Below are 27,712 nucleotides of genomic sequence, written 5' to 3'. Positions count from 1 at the left end.
ATTCAGTTTTGTTTCCTTAAAATTGTAAACCTTTAGAATGATGTATAACTGGAGTGAAACAAATCTGACTGATATCACTATTATATCTGTGATTTGATTGTGGAGCTGGAGCCAGGAAACAGATAGCTTTAGCTTTGTATAAAGAGCCATAAAACCACATCTTGTTGTTTTTACACTCCAGTTCTTATGCAGATTAAACAAATAAGACATCTTAATTAGTGAGCTTTACTTACTAGACTTCACCAGATTCTTCTTTTTTTTTTTGTTCAGTTGTTAAAAACTCAGCTGGAGAAAATAAACCAGTCGTCCTGCTTGTGCTTTAAACACAACACTGACTTCAAGCACGAGATGTCTGAGGGATCAACAAAGGATCTTGTCTTGTAGACATTCATGATGTGTTCACGTGCTACTGAGTCAACTTAGACAGAAAGATCAATACCACTGAGTGGTAAACATGAAGGTACAGTCAGGAGCTAGTTAGCCTACTTGAGCAGAAAGACTTGTAGCAGAGGGAAACAGCAAGTCTGGTACTGTCAAAATCTGGAAAATAAAATCCTCTTAATTTCTGTTTTTGCCTTTGACAGAGCCATGCTACCTATTTCCTCAGTTGTTATACTAAGCTAAGGTAACTGGTAACTGATTGTAGCTTAGACTTTTTCCCTCTCAATGAAATGGAAAGTCAAGTTTAAATCTCTTGACTAGTCTAAAACTAACACTCAGGGCCGGTTAACAATGTCATGCTGAGTGTTGCTAATGTTAGCAGCATTTGCATCAGCAGCTTGCTCTCCTTGTGGGTTCATGTCCACATGCCTGTTCTGAATGCGGTTATGCATTGGTCCAGTCGAGTGATTCAGTATATTCTGACACAGCCCACAAACTTATTTTCATTATGTAGATCAAAATACTGCCAAACAATGCTGGTTTAGATGTCATCTTTGTCCCACTTTCCTCTTCCTGGATTTACATCATTAACACCTGTCTGCTAGCGGCACATAGCTGCACAACATCTTAGCTACAACAGTTGACTGGCATGGCACTCACATGGAGGAAACTCTGCAAAAGTGCAGAGTGTACACATCAACCTAACATTATCCATGCAACACCTGCTGCTGACTTAGCAGCTACAAGTAAGCGCAAACAAGAGAATACCTGGAAACATAACATAACATAATATATGTAAGAGGGGGGCTCCCTGCTCTGTCTCTCTGTGATCAGATGGGGTCCATAGGTCTGAAGAACATTAAAGACCCCTGGATTAAACAAATAAGTGCCACATTTCTACTGTAGATTCATATTTACTGCATCAATATTCTCCTCCAACTCTAAGCAAGAAAACACACAAGGGTACCAAAATGTTGAACTAATACTTTAAATTGAATCTCATTTCATTGCAGTTTTTTGAATAACAAGAAAAAGGACAAAGCTAATGAAAATGATGGTAAATTACTGTGTGTGCGTCTTCACATTACATGGATCTGACTCCTGTAACCCTGAAATAAGTCATCCAGTACAAAAAAAGACAGCTTTCATATGAATCCACTCATTCAGTCATTTTGAAAAGATCTCTAGAAAAAAATCCCAAGGTGAGCAGGTTCAGCGTGTTTGCAGCAGGAAGGACATGTTGACAATGTGCCCTGACTCGGTTTTATGCAGAGTGAAAAGCTCAAAGCACGACTTGCTCATCGCCATCGCTGCAATTAATGTTTCTCCTTTCATGGAGAATTCAGCCGCACATATGAATGATTGAACAGCCCTTTCAGACCCCACCCTGGTCTGGACTACACTCATTACAGCACATACAGAAACACACAGAGACAGAGGTGGAGGTTAATCAGGCTGGATTTCTCTGTGCTTCCTCTGCCTCCCACCCAAAGCTCCTCCTGCCACTTCCAGTATGGATCCTGTCGGGTTTTTTTCTGTTGTTCAGTTCGTGTTGAGGCAGTAGAAATCAAGCTTGATTGGTTTGACTTAAATCATGAGTATAGCTCCTGATTTGGTCTTCATAGTTTTGGATTTTGAGGTAATACTAATGAGCAGTTATATGTTGACTCGGCTCATCATGAAATGGCATATTTGGGGAGATTTTAATTTAATTTAATTTAAGGACTTCATAAAACTGTGTAACATGATTGGATCCAAATTCAACGCCTGTTCAGTCTTACTTGACCCTTTGCTAAGCCCCGCCCTCCTTAGTTACTGTCGGTGTTGCTAAGCTTTCCATTCTCCCACTGCACATACTGTCCTGGTTGGAGTGATACTGCTGACAGATTTAACCTGAAATTGGGAGTAATTGTTCAAACAGGAGGTCTTTGATTGCGCAGAGAAGGAAACAAACCATTGTGAATTGTTTAAAATGAGTACTCTCGCTAGTGGATGATGTAATTGTAGCAGGCTAATGTTAGCTAATGCTAATACTTAAACTCCTTGAGTCAGCTGAGGGGTCCGTCTCCAGCTGATTTTTTAATGTTTGTATCTGACACATTTGAGAACGAGAACCCGTGGAAGAGTCTTAAATAGATAAAGTTAGTGAATGGCTGCGTTCATGATGTATTGTTGCTCCTACTAATCGTCCTGTGTGGAAATTAAAAAAAAAAACAAAACGTATCCCTTATTGAAGCAATACCAGACGCGGTTTCTCTTACATTTTCATGAATGCAACGTGACATGACATGAGATAATAAAAACAAGAATTTCACCAGACATAACCATATTTTCACTGTCCATGGTGGATTATCCAATCTGAAGCAATATTCAGCAGCTAGTTGACAGACCAAACATTTTGCCCAGGTCTATGATTTGAAGGTTTAATCCTTAATATAATTGATGCTTTACTCTTGTTGACTCTTTAATTCCTTGACATTCATGTTGACAGTAGCAGACGATTTGAAATTAATGCATACAAAGCACATATTGAAGCATAACAATTCCCAGAATGCAGGAAATGAAGTGTCTAACTCTTTTTCTACACTGACTGTGGCAACACTACTGCTAAAAGACTAAGCCTAAAGTTAGCTTATGATGCAGCAAACATGGGCTGGACTCTGAAATACAACCATTATACGATAGAGGACAGAAATACATTCATTAACATGGGAAAGGGAAGCACAGGCACTAGATTAGTGCAGCAGACCTTGGGACGTCACTGCTAGAAAGCTAGGATAAGAGCTAAGCTAACACCGGCTTAGACCTAAGACAGCCAGCCTGAAAGATGCATCATTTTCGGCCCACTTTGATTCTGCACCAGCCCACATACAATTTAACCTCTGGTGCAAATAAGCCATGACTTTGGCAATGTTGTTGCATCTGACACAAGTTTTTCCTGGAGGTAACATTACTGCATCTAGTAAGCGAGCGTTAGCCAGACATGCTAATGTTCACAGCTTACATTAGAGTAAATAAAGACAAAGTTTAATCCATTCCTCACGTGTACTCTTGCTTTTTATGTTTGTGAAAGACGACAAAGAAGATGTCACCCTCCAAAACTCATGAGACACGGAGTATCGCTTGTCTGGGAACCCTGTCCACACTGCTTTAACATGTAGAGAAATGCAAAGCTTGACAGGTCTGGGGTGCCCTTGTTATGGTTGCTAATCAATGACTGGACTGTTGCTGTTCACAGGTCAGGCTCAGGAGGTTCAATTGTTGGACTATTTCCACCTTTTCCACCTTGACTCCTGTTATCTGATCTTTTCTTCTGGGACTCTTTCTCTCCACTTTCTTTCCTGCTGACTCTCATCACATTTCTTTTGTTCTTTGTCTCTCTCCAGGACCTGACTGCGTTGGTGGCCAACGGCACCATCAGCTCCAAGCCACCAGTCACCCTGCGGCTGGTCATCCCTGCCAGCCAGTGCGGCTCTCTCATCGGGAAGGGAGGGGCCAAGATAAAGGAGATCAGAGAGGTGAGCAGCCAGAACACAAATCTACTCCGTCCTCCCCGTCCTCGCTGCCTGCACAGGCTGGTCAAACACTGAAATATGAAGAAAACTGATCTGCTCCTGGAGATGAGAGAAAAAACTGCAGCTGGAAAGGAGAGATATTTCATATTACACACTTCTGATGGCTTTTTTTTTTTTTTGCCTGCTACATTTTTTTTTACTTGTAAGCCCTCCTGCTTGAACTTATTGTGCTTATTTACAATCACTGCAATTACAGTTGGTATATAATTATAATATGGTTAGGAGGGTGACGATCATATTTATTTACAGCAACAAAATGGCATTAAATAATGAATGTATGAGTATTGGATAGATCAAAGATCATAACATGCTAATTATGTTGGAGCTAAATATGAGCGACAAGAATTTAAGTGTTGAATCACAAGAGTAAGAGTCTAAAGCCATGCTAACAACTCTATGAGGCTATAGTTAGCTAGATGCTAACATCAGGATGCTAACATTCTCACAGTAGCCGTTTTGCCACTACGTGGTTTGGCTTGCCCCGGCTCACCTTTGGCATCTCTGCATCCACTGCAGATATTACCCTGTAAAGTATGCAGAGCTGATCGTCATAGCAACGCATATCGAGCAGTTTGGAAACAACATACAGGAGCTTTATTTGAGAAGCTGCAGCCTTTATTCCCCTGATGGTCACTCTCTCTGCCGTTGACTGTCTCTCCCTCAACCACACACTCATCACACACATAAAAAGGAGCTCTGCTACTCTGATAACAGAGGATATGAAGCTCTGCACTTTGTCAGTTGACAATGACGTGGTTTTACAGGCTGTAAGGTTGTCAAAAATAAATAGTAAGATAATTCAATACTTTTTCAATACTGTATATTTTAAAAAAGAAGAAAAAAGAAAAAAAAGAAAATACCTCATGCTCATTCACCTTATTTCAGTTTAGTCTTTATTGTCCTGCCTGAGGCTCACAGCAAAACCAGAAAGTGTTCAGTGACTTATTCTGTACAAGCACTAACTGCAGGTTGTTCATTTTTGAAAAAGTGTGTAATTTTGTTTTTCTTATAGTATTGAGAAAGGTATTGAATATCGCTTTTGTGTACTAGTATTGCATCAAATTCTAAAATCATGGTATTGTGGCAACCCAGCCATTTTTGAGTTAAAAAATGCAGTTACTAAATGCTAGGTTTGTGCAGGATGTCCCGTGTTGCACGACCAATCAGCAGTCTGCAGTGTTTTCGTGTCACTTTTTAGTATCTGCTCAGCTTGTTTGGAACCTTGACTGAGGTGATACCAAACAGGTGACAGGTATGATCTACAATTAAAAAAAAAGAGGGAAGAAAGCAATAAATGATAATGTTAGCATGCTGATGTTTAGCACATTTAGTTTTTTATCATGTTCACCATCTTAGTTTAGCTGGTAAGCATGCTAATATTTGATAATTAACATTAAACACAGAGTACAGCTGATTTTGACCAAAAGACGGTGCTACATGAAAAGCCTGGTGATCACCAGTGTCACTGGGATTCATCCTCTGGAGACCATGAATTAATGCCCAGAATCTCACATCACTCCATTCAATACGTAAAGATAATGTACAGTGAGCAGGTCATTATTCTGAAATACAGCTCAACAGGGTGATGCAGGGCCATGACGCAACCGGAGGGGGTCTTGAATCACAATACTTTATGGACTTTTTATTTTAGTGCTACTCCAGAGTCTGTGATAAGACCTGTGTCCATAGCAACAGTCTGTTCTTCATAGCAACAGTCAGTTCTTCAGAGATAACAGACCTTAAAATGCTGTAACTGACCAATCAGAATTTGCCGTGTAATAATTTGAGATATTTCAGTCTGAACCAGAGTGGTGGTATCTGCACTTCGGTTTACATCAGACTAAAATTGGATTTAGACCATAAAGGCAGGAAATTAGTGAGACAGTGCAGTCTGGATGGATCACTTAACACAACACACAGCGTGACTCAGCGGTGGCAACTTTGAAAGGGAAAAACTCCTGACTACACTGAGGCCCAGTTGAAACATTAGGATTAAACTTATCAGATGTGTTGCCAGATACCTTTGACACTGTAACTTTAGCTCTGTGCCATCTACAAATAGAGTCTCTCTCATTTTAGCCTTTACCTTCAGTGGCAGTGGCATCCAGTCGATTTTCTGCGGTTAGACGGATTTTCTCATCTTGTTCACAACCCAAACTTGTTTCAGTTACAGATTTGTTTTGTTTGTTTGGTTGCCACAGGACACATGCTCACTTACAGAAGCATTCTGTGATGTGTGTTGTTCAGCAATGGCCTCCAAAAACCCTGCAGTCTGTCATACATCATGAACTGTAGATAAATCATAAAAAGCACTCCTTCTCTCTCGCAGACATGCTATATTAGGAATATATGAACCAAAATGGAGAGAATTACATCTACTGACCACGGGTGACTTTTCATTTATCTCTAACCTGACAGGACTTGATGTTAAGCACACTACAGCTCTTTCACTATAATATAAGGTCAGCAGAGCTGGCAGGGAGGCACGGGAAGGAGCCATGGCAGTGTAATCACGACTTGTCTTATCTGCAGAATCAGACTTAATCTTTTTTTTAAAACCCCTATCATTTGCAGAGCACCGGAGCTCAGATACAGGTGGCAGGGGATTTGCTGCCCAACTCCACTGAGCGAGGGGTGACGATATCTGGGAATCAGGACTCCGTAATCCAGTGTGTCAAGCTCATCTGCACAGTAATCCTAGAGGTAGGAAGCGTACCATTCCTCTCTTTACTCCACATACCCACACCTAGCCTGACATTTTGTCAGAGCTCTGCTGCTGCAGTTACGTGACGGAAATAATTGCCGTTGACGTGCATGTTTTCATTTCGACAGCATGCAGTCATTGTCTATTCCACTGCAGCAGGACTTAATGCATTTTTTGTTGGCTGTATTAGTCTTCTTTGTTATGTGATGCGGTCACACTTTATTTTACGGTACAGTAATAAGACACAACAATCCGTACTTTGTATCAAATTAGGCAAAAACTAGAAATAGTATGTTCTGTATTAAAGTATTAATTATTAGACTTAATTAGTGGGTAATTAGGGACACATTACAACATACTGTAACTGTACTGTAAATTGATAAATCTAATTTGAATGTATTATTTACTACTGTAAGACCCTTATTAGACTTTATTAGAGAATAATTAGGGACACATTACAGGGGAACTGTACTGTAAACTAAAATGTATTATTTTACACAATTAGATAGGGGAAGTTGCAAATATATAATCTTACTTTAGTTTACAGTACAGTTCTGTTGTAATATCACTATTTACCCTCTAATTAAGTCTAATAAGGGCCTAATAAAAGGTCTAATAGTGTCATAAAAACATATTATTTCTAGTTTTTGTCTAATTTGATAAAAAAGTACAGCTCATTATGTCTTATCATTGTACTGTAAAATAAAGTGAGACCTGTAATGCCTCCTGTGATAGTCGACTAGATTCAATGTTGCTGAACACGGATTCTGTGGCATTATCCTCATCTAACACAGGAAATAGCAAGACACTACACAGTCCTTTTATTGTCTGGACCTTCTGTGCCTTAATCTGCCGGCCGAGACATCAGATGGAGTCAAAAGGTGCAGCGCTCAGGTCACAGCTCAGTATTGTTGGAGAGGACACTAAGCTGCTAACACGAAAACAAACTGGCCTGCAGCAAAATCTGTCCACCTTTAGACAACAGCTCTCTTGAGAAAATCGAGGAGGAGATGAGAGAAAAACAACCCTAAGCACAGTTTCTCCCTGTGTGTTCATGGAAGTGCACAAGTCCTTTTTGTTTTAGCATTGCAGCTGGACCTGACTGACTAATTGCTAGTTTGATCCAGTTTTCCAGGGCTTTCTTCAAAGGCTTGCAAGTTTCATTAGGATTCTGTACCAGCGGCTTCTTGCTTTTGGCTCCAAGATTTAAATTATGCAAAGTTATACAAAGAATTTGCTGTGACTGCTCCTGCAGAAAAGATGCTCTATATTTTAAATCCAAAAACAGTATCACCAACATTGCAGTTACTCGATAAAATATACAGTGTCATGTACACGGTATAATCTCCTTTTCTTATTGGTGTTTGAAGAATTTTATCTTCAAATGTCTCCTTGTCAGTGGATGCTTGATTTATCCAGAGGGCAAACCACTGCAGAGCCTGCAGCTCCGATGCAAACTGGAGTTCAGAGCTATTATCCACAAAGAGCTCTCACTACACTGCTTCAATTATTCAATGAACCACTAATACTATCAAAAGGAAAACAAGGAAGGGAATAATGTCGGTGTCATTAGCAGTTTAGTTCATCATTAATTGTTATTGTATCTTAATGTACCAGAGAGATCAACACAATTTGCACTTAGTGCCACACTCACTGACAGAAGTACAGTCTGTGAAATTAATAATGAAAATTTATTGTCCTATTTTTGACTCCTCAGTCTCCTCCGAAGGGTGCCACCATCCCCTATCGACCGAGCCCCTCACCAGCTGCAGTCCTCATCGCCGGGAACCAGGTAAGAGATTTTACCACACAAGCTTTTCTATGATATACACTCACACAGTGGTTCTCAAGCTGTGAGGTAAATCCCTCTTATCAGTGGTAGGGGCTTACAGTGGGTTATGGTTAGACTGGGGGGAGAAATGCGGATCTTGAATGAGTGGAAGTTGAATGAATCGGTTTCCTGTGGAAATAAGTGCTTTCATGCTAGCAAGGCTATCACAATAAAGGTTGTCACGTTTTATTCAAACAACAAAAATAAATCTTGAGCTCAATATGAACAGAAAAAGCGGTGTTATTCATCAAGTAAACTCCAGTAGAAAATAATACGAGTTTAAAGTTCCCCTCCATGCAAAAATGTGTTTTTCTTATGTTTATATCCCCTAAAATGTCTGACCTTGACTGTACTGAATACACTTGTATCTGAGCGATGTTTGTCACTAGAGATGTGTTTTCACATTCCTCAACTGAACAGAGAGATGTGTGTGCATTTCCCTGAAATCTGAGATTCAAACGTACCCGAGGCAAGCTAGATTCGGTATGTAACAAAGTCAAAAGCCAATTGTTGTCTAATATAGCCGACTTTATGTAGGTAAAAGCAGTTTTAGTAGAGAGCAGACTCAGTACAGGAAAGTGAGAGTTAGCACTAGCTACCAATTACAAGCTAAAAAACAAAACAAATAAAGATGTGCTGCGTCCTAAACCATACACTGTATAGTCCACTATATAGTGAGCTTGCATTTTGTGGTTCTGTCTGAATGTTTGGCGATTGGAAACATCAGAGAAATCAGCCACACAGTTTGAGCCTCAATCAAACCAAGGTCATTATATAGTGAAGAAGAAATACTATCAGACACTACTCTCTGTGCCCTTAATTACATAACTGCCACTGTTTTTATTTCAGTGCAATGCATTATGGTATATAAAGCTTAAATAGTGACCATAAGTGGCTTTTCTTTATGGATTGTGGGATACTTTGAGTTACTGTGTTAGCCATTTTCATGCTCGCTGCTCTTTCACCAGTCAACCAAGTGCAAGCAGCAGTAAAGGTGAAAGGATGCGTGCAGTCCATTTTCTTGATAACATTCAGTTTGGCTTGTTTGTTGCCAATTTTTCCAGACTGTGTTTTTATGAAAATGGTTTACAGAAGGGTGGATGGCATGATGTAATAAAATGAGTCTACAGGCATGGTAACCGCTCTGTGAAGCTGTACTTAGGTGTAGTGGTGCTTTGAGCTAACATGCTAACATGCTCACAATGACGATGTTAACATGCTGATGTTTAGCCAGTACAATGTTTTAGTTTAGGTTGTTGTAACCGAAACTGACAATCTGACATTCACACCCACACTTTATTTTTGCCGTTGGGCAAAAATTCCATAAAAACCTTTCAGTGTTTTTTACTTTAAGTGGTCTGATAGAAAACTAGATTCTGTGCCTCGTCTTGGCTCTGTTCTCAGGCTTTAAATATAGCCTGTGATGTGAGATTTTGACCAATAACAGGTGGTAAAACAGTTGATTGCTGAGTCTCAGTCCCAGGTTGTCAAATACTGATCCTTCTGGTTGGGCTTTCAGCTATGTGGAGGTGAGAAAATAAGCAGGGCTTGAGCTTCTCTCCCTCTCCTTCTCTCTTTTCTTTCTTTTCATTGTTTTTTTTTTTTTATCCTTTCTGTCGAAGTTGGGCAACATGTTTTACAAACAGCCTCTTTTATAACACAACTCAGCTTTTGTTGCTGTTTTTGCAGGTATTTTGTTTTTAACTAAAGTTGAACAAAATCAAATTTTGGCTTGATGTTGGTGTTAGAATAAAGTTTAATGGATCACCAAAGTTATCGTAATTCTTTAAAAAGGGCAACATGAATATTGGTACAAAATTTCATAGCAGCCATCCAATAATTGTCAAGACATTTCAAAACTGCAAGTGTCAACCACATGGCGGCTCTAGAAAGACGATAAGGAAAGAGTTTGACCTGCCAGTGGCACCAGACGAGTCAGGGAATCACTGACAGATTCATCCTCTGGGCAGCATGAACCTCTGTATAATATCTCATATAAATCCATCTTCTATAATGCTGCAGGGATGACGTATTTTTGTAGACCAATCTGGAAATCGCCATCACTCTGGTTTGTTCGGGAAAAAGCCAAAGGGATTTTTTTGGATTAGTGCGGAAAATAAATTCATGATTATGATGATGATGATAATCTTCACAAAAGAACACCACTTTTATGATTTTGAGGCACAAATGCGATTGCCAGTAGTCAAAAGCTAATGTTTGACAATAAATACCCGCCACCCTACACCTTACTGTCACGGTCACATGACTTCATGTCACCACCACTAAGTGATCAGTGTTCGATGATTCCCAACAACTGGAATGATGGTTCCTGACAACTTTTGTAGCCTAATTTAGCCACTTTTTAGCAACCGCCTTTTTTAAGACACATAATAACCTTCAAAATTAATGAGTGGGGTATTTACTGACGTAGTTTATGTCGCAGAACAAAACGGGAAAATTTCTAAAACTTCTCATTTCCAGGTTTCAATACTGCATTGTTGCAAAGATATTTTAGCTAGCAGAACTAAAAAGTTTGAGAACTACTGGATTAGCATTTGGGTCTGACACCATCACCTTCACAACTTACATGAAGAAGGTATTGATCAGATCTTTCACTGAAGTTCTTAGCTCACTGTTGTGGGGAAACAAGATTCATGTAGGTGCTCCTCGGTGGGGGATCGGGTGTTGTGTGTGTGTTTGTGTGTGTGTGTGTGTGTGTGAGGGTGGGGTTGAGTGTTGTAGATGCCACTGTTTGAGAAGGGACAGATATCCACCCTCCCATGGAGCAAGTCACAAGATTAGCGAGTGAGACTGGAGACCTGCCGTCTCCTCTGGCTACAGCAGCAGCCAGATATTCTGCATAGCTGTCAGCAGTTCTGACACTGTTTGTGCTGCCTCAGACTCTGGTCAATTTATGGAATGGCTTTGTGTTTTTGATATTCCCCATAATAAGCTATCAAATTAAACTCGGGGCGAGGTCCTGGTCAGTGGGAGATGGCTTTAATGAAGGCGGCACAGTGATAAGGGATGTTTGTATAATTTGTCAGAGGAGAAAATGAAGTGGAATGGGGAAAGGGTCCGCGGATGAGTCATGGCCTATAAGCCTGTTAGGTGTGTTAAAGTGTCAGAAATTCAGCCTCGAGAGCCCATCTCAGACTAAATTTGATCTGTAGTGAAAGCCCACAGAAAAAAAAAAATGAAATTGGAAGTTTTTATTCATTATTTCTACATCAAATTTACCGTGGAGGGTTCCAGCTGGTAAGCACATATTTACTCTCGCTAATCATCACTCCCATAGCAAAAATAATGACTGCGCGGACTTTAAAAACATGAAGAAATTTCAGTAATGAGCTGAATATTCTCCCTTTGTGCTTCTCTCGTGTGTTCATGTGTGTCTGTAGGTGTTCGAGGCGTCAGAATTTGCACCCCACCCGATGTACTCAGTCACCCAGGGTGGCCTGGACCTCCAGCAGGTAACTGGACAATCATTAAAGGGATAGTTTGGATTTTTTTTTTTTAAGTGGGATTGTATGAGGTACTTAGCCATAGTCAGTGTAATAATTGCAGTAGATGGTTTAATGCTACACAATGTACTGCTGCGAACAGGGTCAGCAGCTGAACATATTTTAGCCACCTAAAAAAATCAATATTAGTTTAAGTGTATGCTATATTTAGAATATTTTCACTGCTTTACCTTGCTTTCAGACAGCCTTTTCTGGGAAACTGCCAGAGGTGGGAAGTAATGAAGCACAAATACTTTGTTCATGACTTCAGTTTTAATGCATTTGAGTGGAAATATTGATTATTTGTATTTTGCATCATTGCGAGCTGCCTTCTCAACATCATGACTGATTTTAACTTAAATAGATGCAACAAAAATACATAGAAAAGACAATTCCTTGGTGTATCTATCTGTGCATATCGCCCACAACAGACGTAAGAAGATGAAACAGATGTAACGAGATGAAAAACAACATAGAATAAGACAAGAAACACAAATGCAACAAGACTTAAAAGTCATAACAAGACATAAAAGGCGTAAGAAACGTAAGAAGACAAACAAGACGTAAGAAGACAAAAAGCAATGTTAAAGATGTAACAAAACATAAAAGACGTAAAAGTAAAAAAGCTGTAGGAGGACAAAAAAAACAACATAAAAGATGTAACCAGATGAAAAAGCTGTAAAAGATGTAAAAGACGTAACGAGACAAAAAAGACATAACAAACCTCTGGAAACTGCCATTATATAAACCAAAACAATATATATAATTGCTTATATAACATAATTTTCCTGCCAGAAAAGTGGTGAAAATATCATAAACATACCCTCAAACTGCTTCCTAACATTCTCCATCTGTAGGTGAGTAAGATTAGTGTCTGAGTTATTTATTCATAACTACCATAATTTTCTTAAATCAGCCTCATTTCCATATATTTGGGGGATAGTTTCCTAACTCCCAACAGATTCTCTTGTCCTTTTTGAGGATATGCCCATGAAAAGGTTGTTGTGATCATATATAAGGTGGTGCTTCTCAGCCTTGTTGGTAAAATGTGTCATCTCATACAAACCCTACTTCAAAATACCCAAACTCTCCCCTTAAAGTAATCTCTGTTTGTCTCGAATAGAAAAAAAATCTCCAGTAATCAGCTCGCATTTTTCAAACATTGATCTCAAACTTCGTTGTGGAGGACAGGAATGAGTTTCAGGGCTGTGTGGGGATCTGAGTGAGGGGTTATGTGTGTGGCATGTCCAAATTTACACGGTCCATCATCTGGCCTGAGGCATTAAAAACAACAGCTGAGCGTAAAGCTGCTGCTATTGTTCTACCCTGTCATAAGAGCTATAACCCCTCCTGAAACATGATGCCATCACACACCACCACCGCCACAGCTCTCTGTTTTTAGTCCTGCCTGCTTAGCTCTGCACCAGAAACACTTCGGCTTTAGGAATATTCCTCCCATGACAGCAATAGCAGATACTGTCATAATATCAGAATGGAAACGGCAGCAGCCTCTGACAAATCAGAGCCCTGGATTTACAAAAAATGTAATTGTGGGTAATGAAATATAAAGAGTTAACCATTTAGATCACTCGTGCTGTAAATGACAGGATTATTGCGACTAATTTGCGGTGTTTTGTGCTTTCCAATATAAACACAGCTGTAATGTACTGATGCATTGTGGGGGCTGGGCTTCCCTCTCAAGTTTATGACCATATAGGACGGACTGGTAATAGTAGCCAGACTGCTGGCGTCAGGCAGAATTAGAGTGGATAGATAGATAGATAGATAGATAGATAGATAGATAGATAGATAGATAGATAGATAGATAGATAGATAGATAGATAGATAGATAGATATGAAGTTAAAGTGGGGTGTTCAATGAGAGAAAAGAGGGTTAACATATGTGAGTCTGCATTATTTAAGATAACTGGGGGATGGGCGATGCTGCAGGTAGAGATAAAGACGATGTGAGAAATTAAAATGAGCGAGATAGAAAACTAGAAAGAAATGAGGCAAAAGACTGAGCATTGCGCAGGTCAAATATTAAAGATGGTATTCATTATTTACCATAAATCAATCATGTTACATCTTTGAGAAAGATACAAAGAAGACACTGGCACTGGCCTCCTCCACACTGAATTTTACATTACATGCCACCAACAGGCAGGATTGTTCAAATAATCTGTTATAAAATAGGAACCATTTGCAAGTAATACGCTGTACAGTATGCTTTTAGGAAATCCTGTAAAGGTCAGTTCACCCAAAGCACAGAAAAAGAAAACGCATTTTTCACTCATCTCTAGTGGTAACCAGCCATGCAGATATTTTTAGCTCCTCTTTTATGTCCTCTGGTTTTGAGATATTTGAGTTTTCAGGTGTCTGTTACCCAATACAGAGAAGGTGAGGGGGATTTTGTTAGTGAAGCTCAGAGCACTGACGAGTTCTAATGTTCTCTTTGAGGTTCTGGAGATCCCTGGCCATCTTTACATCGTTTTATACCCTTGATACGCCTTGATTTTATTAAAATTAGCTCATAACTATGTTTTTGACTGATTGATGATGTATTTTTTTTCCGTTTGGGGTCTTAGAGACCACAGCTGTCAAACATGGAATGGATTTTAATTTGCCACGTATCTGTGATTTATGCTGACAGTTCTATTAACGCAGCACCACTCTGTCCCAAATCCCAAATAAGTATATTTAGATTTCTGTTATCAGAGCTTTACAGATTGTTCATAAAGTTAAACTTTTCTGGAGTCTAATTAATCCGAAATATAAGTGATGTCACTATTTAGGATAATAAATTGTATGTTTCTATGTCTGTTAATTACTTTTTTGTAAATAAAGAAAATACTTATTCTTCGATAGGCAATAGAATATAAAACATGAAACATTTCATATTTGGTGTAATAACAATGCTTAATGGTCACTTATGTATCGAGGCAGTGTTTTTAATATGGGGGTACTAGTACCCCCTAAGGGTACTTTGGAGTACTGCAGAGGGTGCAATTTAAAAAAAAATATTAGTTTAAAAAAATATCAGTCAGGCATAGTTCCTAAAATAATAATGTTAAATAAGTTCAATAAAAACACTGAACAGTTTGTATACAATTAAAATTCCCTTATGGCAAAAAGGGTTAAACATGACGAATGTGTATCAACAGGCCTTCATCAAGGTGTTTTTGAAGGAGACGTGCATTTTTAATTTTTTTTTACTGAGACTGTTTGACCCATGCAATGTGCCCCTCACCTGAATAATAATAATTATTATTATTATTGTTAGTTTTACACACAAAGCCCCGAGGTCTGTGGGACCCCAAACAATAGGGAGGTAAAAAGTGATTTCAGTAAAACCCACTCACACACAAAAGAAAAAAGATAAACAACAGCTGTGTCTGGAGAGAAGATGTCCCTGTTCAGTGTTGGTTTTAATATTTTACCTTATCTGCACTGTACTGGGGCAGATGTAAAAATCTCAGCGACGGATACCTCAAGACCTGGACAAATAAAACCAAATCTAAGATATCTGCACTGATAGAGACCAGGGCTGCCATCATATCAGATTTTCACAACACGATTATCCTGGCTAGAGCTAGAACTAATCAATTATGAATCTATTATTAAATTAATCTGCAGCTATTTTGATAATCACTTGAATGGTTTAAATAGTTTTTTAAAGAAAAAAGTAAAAGTTTCCTGATTTCAGCTTCTTAAATGTGAATATTTTCTGGTTTCTTTACTCCTTTATGCCAGTAAACTGAATTTTCTTTGGGTTAGGAGGGAAACAAGACATTCGAGGATATCATCATGAATACCATTTTTCTCCATTTTCTGACATTTTATGGACCAAATAACCAACATAAACGTAATCTTTAGCTGCAGCCCTAACTGTAGCCAAAAGAATTAAACAATAGCAATATTATTGTGATATCTGTATTAGATTTGACTCAGTGAAATAACTTTGTTTATTGTGCATTTTGTCCCTTTTTTCAGAAATGAATTAGATTCAGAATATGAGTTTAGGGAACTGGAGAACTGTACCATAAATAAACTGATACTGAAAATCTAAGATGAAATAGTCACGTCACAGTATCAATATAACATCACAACACCCCTAATAGAGACCAGTAGAAGTGTGTCAGTATATTTACTGTGGTGAATATATGGTCGGTTGGCTCAGTGCCTCTCCTCTGTATAAGTCCAGGGCTGAACTATAAACACTCATTTCTCTTACTCTGAAAAACAGGCGTGTATTGACAGTGAAGCACTTCCATTAAGAGGCGGCAGATTTATTGCCTGTGTGTGATGTTTTATTGCTGTAATTTACCTAATGCAGGATGCTCGCTCTCTTTCAGGCCTACACTTTGCAAAACCAATATGGCATTCCACACTCAGAGGTATGAGCGTTTGTGGAAATATTATAATGTAATATAACAGGAGTAGCTTACGGTTTAGTGCACACTGCATTAACTTCTGCTCTCTGTTTCACAGCTGGCCAAGCTGCATCAGCTGTCAGTGCAGCAAGGCCTGAGTCCAATCGCCCAGCCTGCTTCGACTATCATGCCTGGTATGTAAAGAAGCAATATTACACTGTAAAAATCATACAGGAACTTTTCTTTTCTCGCTAATTTAAAGCTACTACAACGAGTTTTAAGCTGGTTATGACACAGTCTCACTTTAATACTGATGCCTCTATGACCAACTTAAGTTAACAAGAACATTGGCGAGAAGATTAAATTGATTCTTGATGTCTGCCACCATGTCGGATCTGTCTTAAAATCCAATGAAACAAGCCATTTTTCCAGCCAAAGTTACAGTAAGTCATATGTAGGCCAGTTAAAAGAAAGCAGGATGAGATTTTTATTTAAATTGTTTTATTTTTGACATAATATTTTGTGGATATTACTGTCCGCAGTGGCCTCAAAATCAACACAATATGAAAGTCCTCTGTAGTAGCTTTAAGGTAAATGTACAATTTACTCAAGTCAATTAAACATAATATTTCTAGCTTTTATTTTCAGAGCACTGAGTTCAGTCAACTCATTAAATTGAGTTTCCAGTGAAACATGATGTGCATGTCAGCAGACTTTCTAGCACGCATTGTTTTAAACCATATATGTAAAATACAGTATAAACCTAGATAAGGCATTGCCACTCGAATTGCCTCCAAGTTGTCCCAGTAGCCACTGGAGGTATTTCAGCAAAATAATTCCCCATCTGCCCAACTGTTGCCAGGACACCTCAGACTACAAACAAGGTCAATTTTGACTCTTTCTATTGTGAGTTTTTGATCCATGGAGTTGTTGTATTTGTGAAACCTTCCTCCAGCCACAAAAAGATATTTAAAAATTTATGATGTCATCACAATGTGAAGGCTACAAGCTGAGCGGGAGCAAAGGGGGAAACACTACTGCACATATTCAGCAGACCACAAAACCAGGAAGTAAACACAGAAGCTAGAAAACTATTTTGACTTATGTTCCAGCAATTGCATATTGTTGGTTCAACCAAATATCAGGTTTGTTTATTTTATATTTTGTCTCAAGTACAACTGAATTAATATCAAGCTTATTTGACTAGAAAAGTGTATTTGTTTTGAATCATTATTGAATTGCCTCAACTTGTTTTTTTTTTCAAAATGTAGATATTTTATAAGGGACTAGATAGTTTTTGATGGCAGCTTTTGCGATTTGTAATGTAATCCACTGGATTACCAAAAAAGTATTCTAATCTGAATACATCTGAATTAATTTTGGATTACTTCATTCCTTCAAAATTAAAAAAAAAAGGATGTAGCCATAAAAATTCAGTTCGACAAATATTCTTTTGTTTTTTTCTTGTTAAATACCTCTATTTTGAACGGGGTTCTTTTTTGTGGAGCCGTTATCTAAGAAACTGTCAGATGCACTTTTCATGAGTGAATAAAGTATTGTTTATCATGAAAAAAGTATTTATATATATATATATTATTTATATTTTAAAGATGTAATAAAAATGTCAATCAAGTTGTCCTTTACAATGTATCTACAATCAAATTACACATTGTTCAACTATAATCTGTGCTGATTATAGTTACTTTTTTGGGAATCTGATCACATAATACTGATTATGTGTATTCTGTTACTACCGACCCTTGTTTACAGCGTACCCAGAATTAGCCAGTATATGGCACAATTATGTGCCGCTGCTCTGACAGTCAAACTGACACACGGTGAAATTAAACAGTTTATCTTAAATAACATAAGCAGCTTGCAGAGTTTTATCTTTGCTCCTCCATCTGTAGCTTGCTGCAGATTTCCAACCTGCCTTCAGACGTGAGAAGTAAAAGCTCGCCGTCATTAGCCGCACTGATTATGTGCTTGTATCAGTGAGGAAGGAGGAGAAGAGGCTTTATAGCTCTCTCATAGAAAACTATTATGTGAAATGATACGTTCCGCAGAGTCAGAGAACTGGGGGAAAGAAAAGAATGAGTGCCGTGTTAAACATCAGTCCATTAAAATGGAAATTAACTGCTTTACTATATCTAGCAGTTCCCCGCTCAAAGGGCTTTTCCAGCATCTCAATGGCGGTTTGTGTGCAGCTGAATGAATATTAAAATGTCTGATATGTCAATTTTATTTAGTCAGTGCTTGTATTTTCTCTCATCAGGGATGGACTCCAACTCTCAGACATCTCAGGAGCTGCTTATTCCCAATGATGTAAGGAGAGGCAACTCAAAACTTTTTATTCTTCATGTTGTTATTATTTTCCCATCTGAACAACAAGAAAAAAAACAGGAAATCATCTCACATGTACGCAGCGCAGGAGCAGGTGACTTCAGATGCGGTTGCTGCTGCAACTGCAAAGACGTCTGGTGTGACTTCAAAAGAGACGAGAGACATGTTGGCAACTTACTAATTATCCTCATTATTCTAACCCCAGACTAACCCAAGGTTAAAGGGATTCTTAGCTGATATGGATCCCTTCGCATTATTGTCTGGGCTGCAGTTGCAGTGTCTTAGAGTGACTCCCATGAGTGCTCAGTAAATCCTCTCATGTTCCCTGACCTACTTAGAGGCTGTCTGCTGTCAAAACAGCCAATAAGAAAACAGACAAAAATCCTTTCCCTCCTCACTTAGCCTCCGCCAGGGTTTGATGAAACGTCTCTCCAATCTGAGAGTGGAAATCACAACGAATGCTTAGATTCACTTCAAAATAAAACCAGGCTACATTTTCCTGCAGATGATCACTTTACATGTAGTATTATAGGTTTGGCTGGTTTGGACAGAGAGCATCTGGCTATTAATTGGTGTAATTTCCTTCCTATTGGGTTTCATTAAGAGAGAAAGAAAGCTCCTCTTCTGAAGTGAAATTTATTATGAAGCCATTTATAATTTATGATTTCATTTGCAGCTTTTATATCCAGCAGTTGGTCAGAAAATTAAATACTAAAAATTCATATACTATGAAAAGACGAGAGCAAACAATCCTTGACTGTTTCTCTCAATAGTTTCATTTTTAAAATGATTAATTAACAAATGCATGGCGTGAAGCAGAACACAAAGCAAAACAATAAACACAAAACTAACATGACACCAAAGTCACATTAAAACAGACCAAAAAAAATACAAAATCAAACCTATACATCCCAATTAACTCATGCACAGGTTTTCTTAAGTTTCATTCCTCTTTCCTCTCATTTTCTCCTCTGTTTTTTTTAATTTGTTTTTTTTGTTGTTGTTTTTTCAGCAAACAGCAATCTTACAAACACCCAGTCAGGCAATTCAAAAGAGCCAACAAATGAACGAAACAGTGGGAACAAAAGACGTAACAACAACAGAAGAAGCAAAATAAAATTAAATAAAATAATAAATAACACCCGACACACTAGTCAGCTACCCTGCCACTAATGTTAACTAGCTGTGAGCTAGCTGGCTAGTAGACTGGATAACTAATAGCTAAGTGGATAATTAGGGACATATGTCAGTAATTTAGTGAAGCTAATTAGCCAGCTACTTAGCCAAGTAACAAGCAAGTCAAATCTTATTTATATAGCCCAAAATCACAATTTGCTTCAGGTGGCTTTACAGTCAGCTTACGACACTCTCTGTCTGTCTGTAGAGCCTCATTAGCATGACAAATAGTAATTTACCTCAAAATAATTTCCTCAGTGATGTTGAATGATGTGTGGCAGGCGCACTGGTGCAAACAATAAAGTTATTGCACCATATGTTTTTATAATAACTGTAACTTTAATGAAATGGAAGTGACTTGCCCATATTAAACACACTGACTTTTCTTTGGTCCTTTCATGGAATTTCAACAATATGAGAAATACAGGAGGAGGCCACCCTTGAATATATGTGGAATTCATGATCTGAAAAGCTTTCTGCTATCAGTTCAAAATACACCTTCAATTACAAGTATCTGCAAAGAAAAAGCAGCAGTTTCCAGGCAATAAAATTGATTTTCAATTTGCCGTCTTTGCTTTCACAATAGAGAGAAGAAAGAAAAACAAGAACTGGATTGATTAGGTCTCACTGTACTGTATAGAATACAGCCACAACCCTTCAACAACATTTCTAAAATGCCTGAAGGTTTTTTTTTCCAACAGTAAACCCCCACATGGCAAGTGGCACAATGCATCAGAGGAATGAGGGAGTCCAGTGCTATACGTGACAGGGACAGCTGTGAGCTCCAGCCATTGTTCCAGAAGAGAGGACTTATAGCCATGACTGAGCCTCCTCAGCCCTCTGTCCCCCCTCAGGCCGACCACAGTCCGACCACACAATCCAGCTCTGTGCTCACACACTGAAGGCTAAAGGAGGCTTGTGCGCACACACACAGACGCATTGAGAAACTGCTTACACCCTGTCAGCAGTATGTACTGTACTGTACTTCTGCGCAAGGAAGATTTAGCCGGAAGAAAAATGGCTGCACTCTCACCATGCCATCCCTCTTCCTATGTGTCCTTTCAAATGACTGCCTCAGCAGGAACGCAACAATATATAGGCCACTTAAAGCTGAAGAGCAGGAGCACCCCACTGCATTAATGTTATTTGTATGCTCAGGAAAAATAATCACCACAGTGAGCATACCTGCACTGTCCCCTGTGTCATTTAGCCTGGTTGTGTTATTAGAGGGTCAGTTCACCACAAAAATAATACTTTTCCTGTTACATTTCGTGCTATTTATCCATCTAGATTGTTTTGGTGTGAGTTGTTGAGATTTAGATTTTTTAGTACTCAAAGCACCAAAAAGATACACTTGAAAAACTCAACAGCTATATCTCTTTCCAGAAGTCATGACCCAGTTAGTCAAGATAATCCACAGAGTTTGTTATGGACAGTTCCATGTACACTGTACACAGAAAGTTGAGAAAACCCATCATTTCACTTTATTTCATCCCTTTAGTTTTTATCGTCTTTATACATATAAAAGTACAACAAAAAAGAGGAGGGGAGGTTATAGTTAACCACCAATAATGAATTTTGTTGTGTTATTTGCTTATTAAAGCATTATATAATTTAATATAATCAATAACAGTATACAATGACAGTATCTTTATTTCTAAACCTAATCCGTTTTTCAAATTTTCTATTAAACACATCTTCTTTCACTTGTAGAGAATAAATACTTAACTAAACTTCTGAGTTTGAAGTCAAAGTCAAATTACTTTTCGAATTTACTAACAAAAAAAGGTTTGCCAATCTGTCGTCTTTTGTTGAGACAGTTTACTCTTTTCTTTAGATAAACTTGAATCTTTGTGAAACCCCAAAAATTCTACATTTTAAAAATTGTTTATGAAGTTGTCCCCACCATTAATTTATTTTGAGAGAAACTATGATTGAAAATTTACATTAAAAGGAGAAGGGTGTGATTTCCAGTGGCATCTAGCGTTCAAACCTTAGATTGCATCTAAGAGGATTTACCCCGACACCGCCCCTCTCTCACCAAGAGTACGGTGGCCGTCAGCGGACAAAATGGCGAGCGAAAGCTATCTCACAACAAACTACAATTATGTGTGTAGGATGAATTACCTGTCCAGCAGAAAACAGGCAACCTCGGCGTCACTGTGAAAACGTTTGTCCTCCATCAGCGATTTCCATCGTGTAAACGCTATGCCGATGTTGATTCGTGTTTTTGCCGTTTCCTGTCATGCGTGTGTTTACTTTCTTCGCGTCTCCGCTTCTTGGATGACGGGGATTCACTGTCCGCTGCTTTTTGTTCTGGTACAGTGTATGTATGATCCTCCATTTGTCAAAACTGTGCCAGTCAAGGTTCACAACGCTAAATGGTCTGCCAGCAATCACCCGCGTCTATCCTCCCCGTCTACTTCCGTGTTTACGCTGCGGCGTCTACGTAAGATCGCCATGGACTTCCCAAGACTCACTGTTAGTGCAGCGTGTCCGCTCTGCGCTGCCGTAGAAGGCGCAGGATTATGATCTCCGTAAATCGACCCGACCGTATGTACCTATAAATGGCTATTTCTAAAGTAACGGGAACATATAGATTATGAGTTTACGTTGATTGATAATAATATAATATATAATATAATAATAATATAATACAATATATCTCATTTATGTACATAAATTCCTGTAATTATTACACACTGGTCCTATAATAGAAGCCGACTCCTCTTTTGAAATAATTCAGACAGAAATACAACACTTTTTAAAGGTTTTGTTTATGTCCCTGCATCTATCATGAACCACATACATCATTTTCATCTGGTGAAAACAATTTCTGTAGTGGTGGGCCAGCCAATATATGTAATGTAGGTTTTTGGCAAATACTTAATCATAGGTTAGTTAATAATGTTACTGAGTAGATTACATGTGTGCTGATTATTTTTGCAGATCAAAGTGAATCTCATAAGATTCCTAATGATGGTGGAAGTAATGTTTTTGCTGTAAAAAATATGGCCCCACCATAAAAGACTTGCTTTTAGAATGGAGTTTGGTTTGACAGTCTGTCCACTTGAAAGACAGCTGGGAGGAGAGGGTATTTTAATATTGATAATGAATATAATTGGCATCAAATAATTTGTAAATGGCATGAAATAATTTATGAACTAGGGCTAAAAAACAACCTGCTTTGTACTTCTCTCTGCTCGTAGTAAAATGAGACGAAATAGTCACATAACATGTATATTTGATTTTGGGGTGAACTGATAATAGAAGCTGACTCCACTTTTGAAATATACTTATATACTCTATAAACAAAACCACAACACGTTTTGAAGGTTTTGTTTATGTAACCCCTCTATCTATCCTGCTCAGCTGTGTGTTTGTCGGTGTAGTGCCGGGCCAGTCAGTAGGTGTAGTGTACATCTGTGGCAAAAAGTGACCTCACTGAGTAAATGACATGTGCGCTGATTGTGCCTGTAGATTAAAGTGAATTAGAAAACAGTCTTAGTGATGGTGGAACTAATGGTTTTACTGTGAAGAAAATATGGCCCCACCATAAAACATCTGTTTTTAGAAGGGAGTTTGGTTTAACAGTCTGCCCATTTGAAAGAAAGCTGGGAGGAGAGGATATTTTAACATGAATAATTCACATAAATTGAGCTGACCTACCATCTAATAATGAAGATATTAGATGGCATAAAATAATGCAGGGGCTAAAGACGACCTGATTTGTACTTCTCTTGTAGTAAAAGAACCAAAATAGTCACACAATATATATATTTGATTTTGGGGTAAACTGATAATGGAAACGGGCTCTACTTATGAAATAATTCACATATAATCGACACTTAACACAACGCTTTTTGAAAATTTTGTTTATGGCTCTCCCTATCTATCCTGCTCATTGGTATGTACCACATATGTCATTTTTCTCTGGTGGAAACAATTTCTGTAGTGCCGGGCCAGCCAGTGTGTGTACGTCTGTAGCAAACACTTCATGACAAGTTAGTCAATAATGTTACTGAGTAAATGACATGTGTGCTGATTAGTCCTGTTGATCAAAGTGAATCTAAAAAGAGTCTTAGTGATGGTGGGACCACTATGAAAAATATGACCTCACCATAAAACACCTGTTTTTAGAATGGAGTTTGGTTTGACAGTCTGCCCACTTGAAAGACAGCTGGGAGGGGAGGGTATTTTAACATTAATAATTCACATAAATTGAGCTGACCTGCTGTCTAATAACGAACACTATAAATGGTATAAAATAACTTATGAACTGGGGCTGAAGGCAACCTGCTTTGTACTTCTTTCAAGCACAAAACTGCAAACAAAATGGAGACAGAGCAGATAAACTCACACCAAAACAGTCTAGATGGATAAATAACACTACAGGTAAGAGGAAAAATGTATATATATATATTTGATTTTTGGAACTGAACTGTCCCTTTATGGTCACTCATACAGGAATGCTCTTGTCTGAGGTCATGCTCACCAAAGTGGGTGAGCTGTTGACAGCTGTGCTCTATTGACAGCTGGTTTAAAAGCCCAGAGTCCAGTGGAGATTCCTGGTCTCAGTGGGAGGGGAGGGACGTTATCTGTGATTTGAGGTCTGTAGTGGCCATTGTCTCTAGAGTTGCTCTTCAGGCTGGCTGCTCTGTGTGTGTCTTACCCCCCCTGAATAAACTACTGAGCCAATAATAGCCAGGCAGACCAACCAGGTCGCTGTGTGACAAATCAGACATCGTGAAACAGGCTGCTTACTTCTCAGGAAAGGAATGTGAATGCAGGAACAAGCGGCGCAGCACGGACACTGTGTTTGTGTGTGTGGTTCTACCTATGTGTCAGTTGAGCTGCCAACACACACACACACACACACGCACACACTACAAGTGCTTCATCATTGTCCCACTCACTACATATCTGGCAGCCATAACCCTGTCACTGAGCCCTGACACCCTGCACTTGAGCTGATACGCACCCCTGAGCTAAATATCTATTGGCGTTAATAGGCAGGGGTCCAGGTTGGGTAATGAAACCACAACAAAAGTGATAATGTATTTTGGAACGCAATAAAACCCATGTCATTGTCTAATCTACTCTCAGCAGAAGGAACGCTCAAGCCGATGGGACTGTACATTATATATTTGAGTTATTTTCCCATTATGTTTTCCATTAGTGCAGAGATGCATCTAGCTGGCATGTGTTTGGGAAGTGATTTGTTTGGGAAGTCATCACCACTCTGAGGAATCAATAACCTTTTAGCCACTCAGATTAATGAGAGGCAAATGTGCCTTCTCTCGTCTCTTTTACCGGTGCACACACAGTAGCAATTAAGGGAGACTCGAGGGGGGAAAAAAGTGCTTTTGACATGCATGATAGATGACCAGTCCACTGAAGACAATGTAATCGCAATATTTGAAGTGGTCTGCATTATGTCAGCTCAACAGTTCCAGTGTTTTTACTTTTGCCCTGTCAGAATCACGTTAATCAGCAACCAACCAAGAGGCTGGGTTGCACCAACAACAATTCATTTTTAACCCTGAGTAAATCCTTGTTAAACTTTAATTTATGTTGCACCAAAGTTTTTTCATACATACATTCTACATTTGAACCCTTCTTCAGACCTGGGTTTGTTTTTTACTCTAAACACAGATTAAATTGTATCACCAAAATTTTAAACTCCAATTTAAAATCCAGAATTAAACACTTAAGGAACTTTTTTAATGTCGGCCTTTTTGAGACGGACTGAGCAAAATAATTCTCTGCTTAATCATCATTAGTAGGCTAACTAGGCTAACCAACTGTTTAGCTAGCTAGCAAACAACAGAATTTCTTTTTTTAGCAAGCTAACAAACAGCATGACATTTGGGTTAAAATAATTTGCAGTAAAATAATGTATTGAATTCTTTCCTTGTAAAAGATGTCCACTGCTTTCCTCTTCAGTATTATCATTCATCTTTCCATCAAACTGAGAGATCTGTCTTGCCTCTGTTTGTCCTGCAGCTGATCGGCTCGATCATCGGCCGTCAGGGGACTAAGATCAACGAGATCAGGCAGGTATCAGGAGCTCAGATAAAGATCGGCAGCCAGCTGGACGGGACAAGTGACCGTCATGTCACGATCACAGGAACGCTGGTCAGCATCAACCTGGCCCAGTACCTCATTACCTCCTGGTAAGGCTCGGTGTACAGCAGTCTAATGAATCACCACAGGAGAAATGCGTTGGTTTAAAAGGGTCAAAGGTCATGCTATAGAGTGATAAGTGATAATGAGGTATGTCCTTGTGCTGCGGGTAATTGGCCTCGAGGGAATGAGTAAAAGCCTGGTTGTATTGTACGACATAGCAGCGGTGTCTGGTTGGAATTCAGTATTTGCAGTGCAGCTCTGGTCTCTTTTTTTAATTAACTTCACCAAGAAAATAATGCAACACAAGACAAAATCTTGTGGCGAATTATTTAAAGAACACACAACAGAACAAATCTGTACATATGAAAGACGTTCATGCAAATAAAATGAGTCAAACCAACACACAGAATAAATCACCACAAATAAAACACGACAGAAATGGAGCTGCACATTTTCACAAAAATATAGTTTAAAATATGAGTCAGTCGTTGACATTAGAGATTCAAACAAGACAAGACTCATTTATTTAAACCATTTAGTAAAATTAGGTCTTGTCTGACTCTCCCAGTGGTGGAGAACAATAATTCCTGTTGAGATATACCCTGTAGTCGGAGAGACCTGTCTTATCATAAGTGTTTGAGGTTGTTGCAATGATTTATGCAACCTCCCTCCAGTACTTTTGATCACTTGTTTCCAAAAAAGGAGGAACAAAATAACTTTCCCACATTAATCTTTTGTGTTTTGATGAGATTTGCGTCACTTCCTCAATTTGGCATCCCACAGGTGTGGAGGACCATTGCTGCTCTGTGTATAAGTAAAGATACTTACTGCAAAATGAAACGTGAAAGTCCTTACCTGTTTTTCTTAGGAGTTAAAACACAGTATGTATTGAAGTGGTAACTCTGCTATTTGCTTGAAACAGGGGTTGCACATTTGATAGAATAAATAATTATTGTTTTATACACAATGTTGTATGGGCCATGAGTGAAAAAAGATTATTTTTTTGTGCTGAAAAGTAAAATTTAGATTGGACTTTATCCATGCTGCAACCATAAAAACCATTCCACATATATAAAAGACAGGAAAGAGTTAGCGAGAGAAACATACACTGATTTTAAGAAGATAAAAACCTTACAAAGCCTGTACAAAAATAGTACGGAACAGTGCTACAACTGGAAAATAGTCAGTCGACAATAAAATAACAATAAAACTCATATCTTTTTATGCTTGTTTCATCTGCAGCCTCCTCCTCCCTCGTGGCAGTAGCTATGTTAGACCTCTTATAAACAAACCGTAACCAAAATAAACAGACTTGTTTGGGATTTTCTTGGGTAGTGCTGTGTAAAAAGGTGATGTCAGCACCAATCACAGATATAGAAAGCATATGAAAATCTATCATGTTTTACAGTTCAAATGGAAGTAATGCAGTGGACTTCTGAACAGTGTCATCAGTTTAAATACATGTTTGTATTTGTATTGTACACGTCATTTATATATACATCTATTTATTCTTTTGTATTTAACATTCCTGTCTGTGCTCTTTATTTGTTCAGCTCGTTGTTGTCTATTCCACATTGAGAACATCAATACATTTTGAAAAGGTGCACCATTGATTTAGCGTTGCACTTCAATAACATTGTCTGACTCAAGATAGACAGTTTTTTTGGGGGGAAAAAGCATCAAAATCGATGCAGCAA

General features: G+C 38.6%; 1 protein-coding gene across 2 annotated transcripts in view; it reads left to right on the top strand.

Moving 5' to 3' along the window:
• LOC146325092 (poly(rC)-binding protein 4-like) overlaps nucleotides 1-27,712 on the top strand; it is a 66,078-nt gene that overhangs the window by 35,813 nt on the left and 2,553 nt on the right. Inside the window, exons 6-13 of one of the 2 annotated variants that reach the window (XM_084720895.1) lie at nucleotides 3,768-3,899; nucleotides 6,531-6,659; nucleotides 8,378-8,452; nucleotides 11,893-11,964; nucleotides 16,350-16,391; nucleotides 16,486-16,561; nucleotides 18,643-18,692; nucleotides 25,893-26,062. In XM_084720895.1, the coding sequence (XP_084577021.1) occupies nucleotides 3,768-3,899; nucleotides 6,531-6,659; nucleotides 8,378-8,452; nucleotides 11,893-11,964; nucleotides 16,350-16,391; nucleotides 16,486-16,561; nucleotides 18,643-18,692; nucleotides 25,893-26,062 (746 nt within the window). The remainder of the gene's footprint in view (nucleotides 1-3,767; nucleotides 3,900-6,530; nucleotides 6,660-8,377; nucleotides 8,453-11,892; nucleotides 11,965-16,349; nucleotides 16,392-16,485; nucleotides 16,562-18,642; nucleotides 18,693-25,892; nucleotides 26,063-27,712) is intronic. The other variant, XM_084720896.1, reaches the window with a different exon arrangement.

The sequence above is a fragment of the Lutjanus erythropterus genome, chromosome 6 (genome assembly GCF_056507025.1).
Source record: "Lutjanus erythropterus isolate fLutEry1 chromosome 6, fLutEry1.hap2, whole genome shotgun sequence".
NCBI classification, from domain to species: Eukaryota; Metazoa; Chordata; class Actinopteri; order Lutjaniformes; family Lutjanidae; genus Lutjanus; species Lutjanus erythropterus.
The sequence above is the reverse complement of the archived record's forward strand: the minus strand, read 5'-3'. Positions and strand labels throughout refer to the sequence as shown.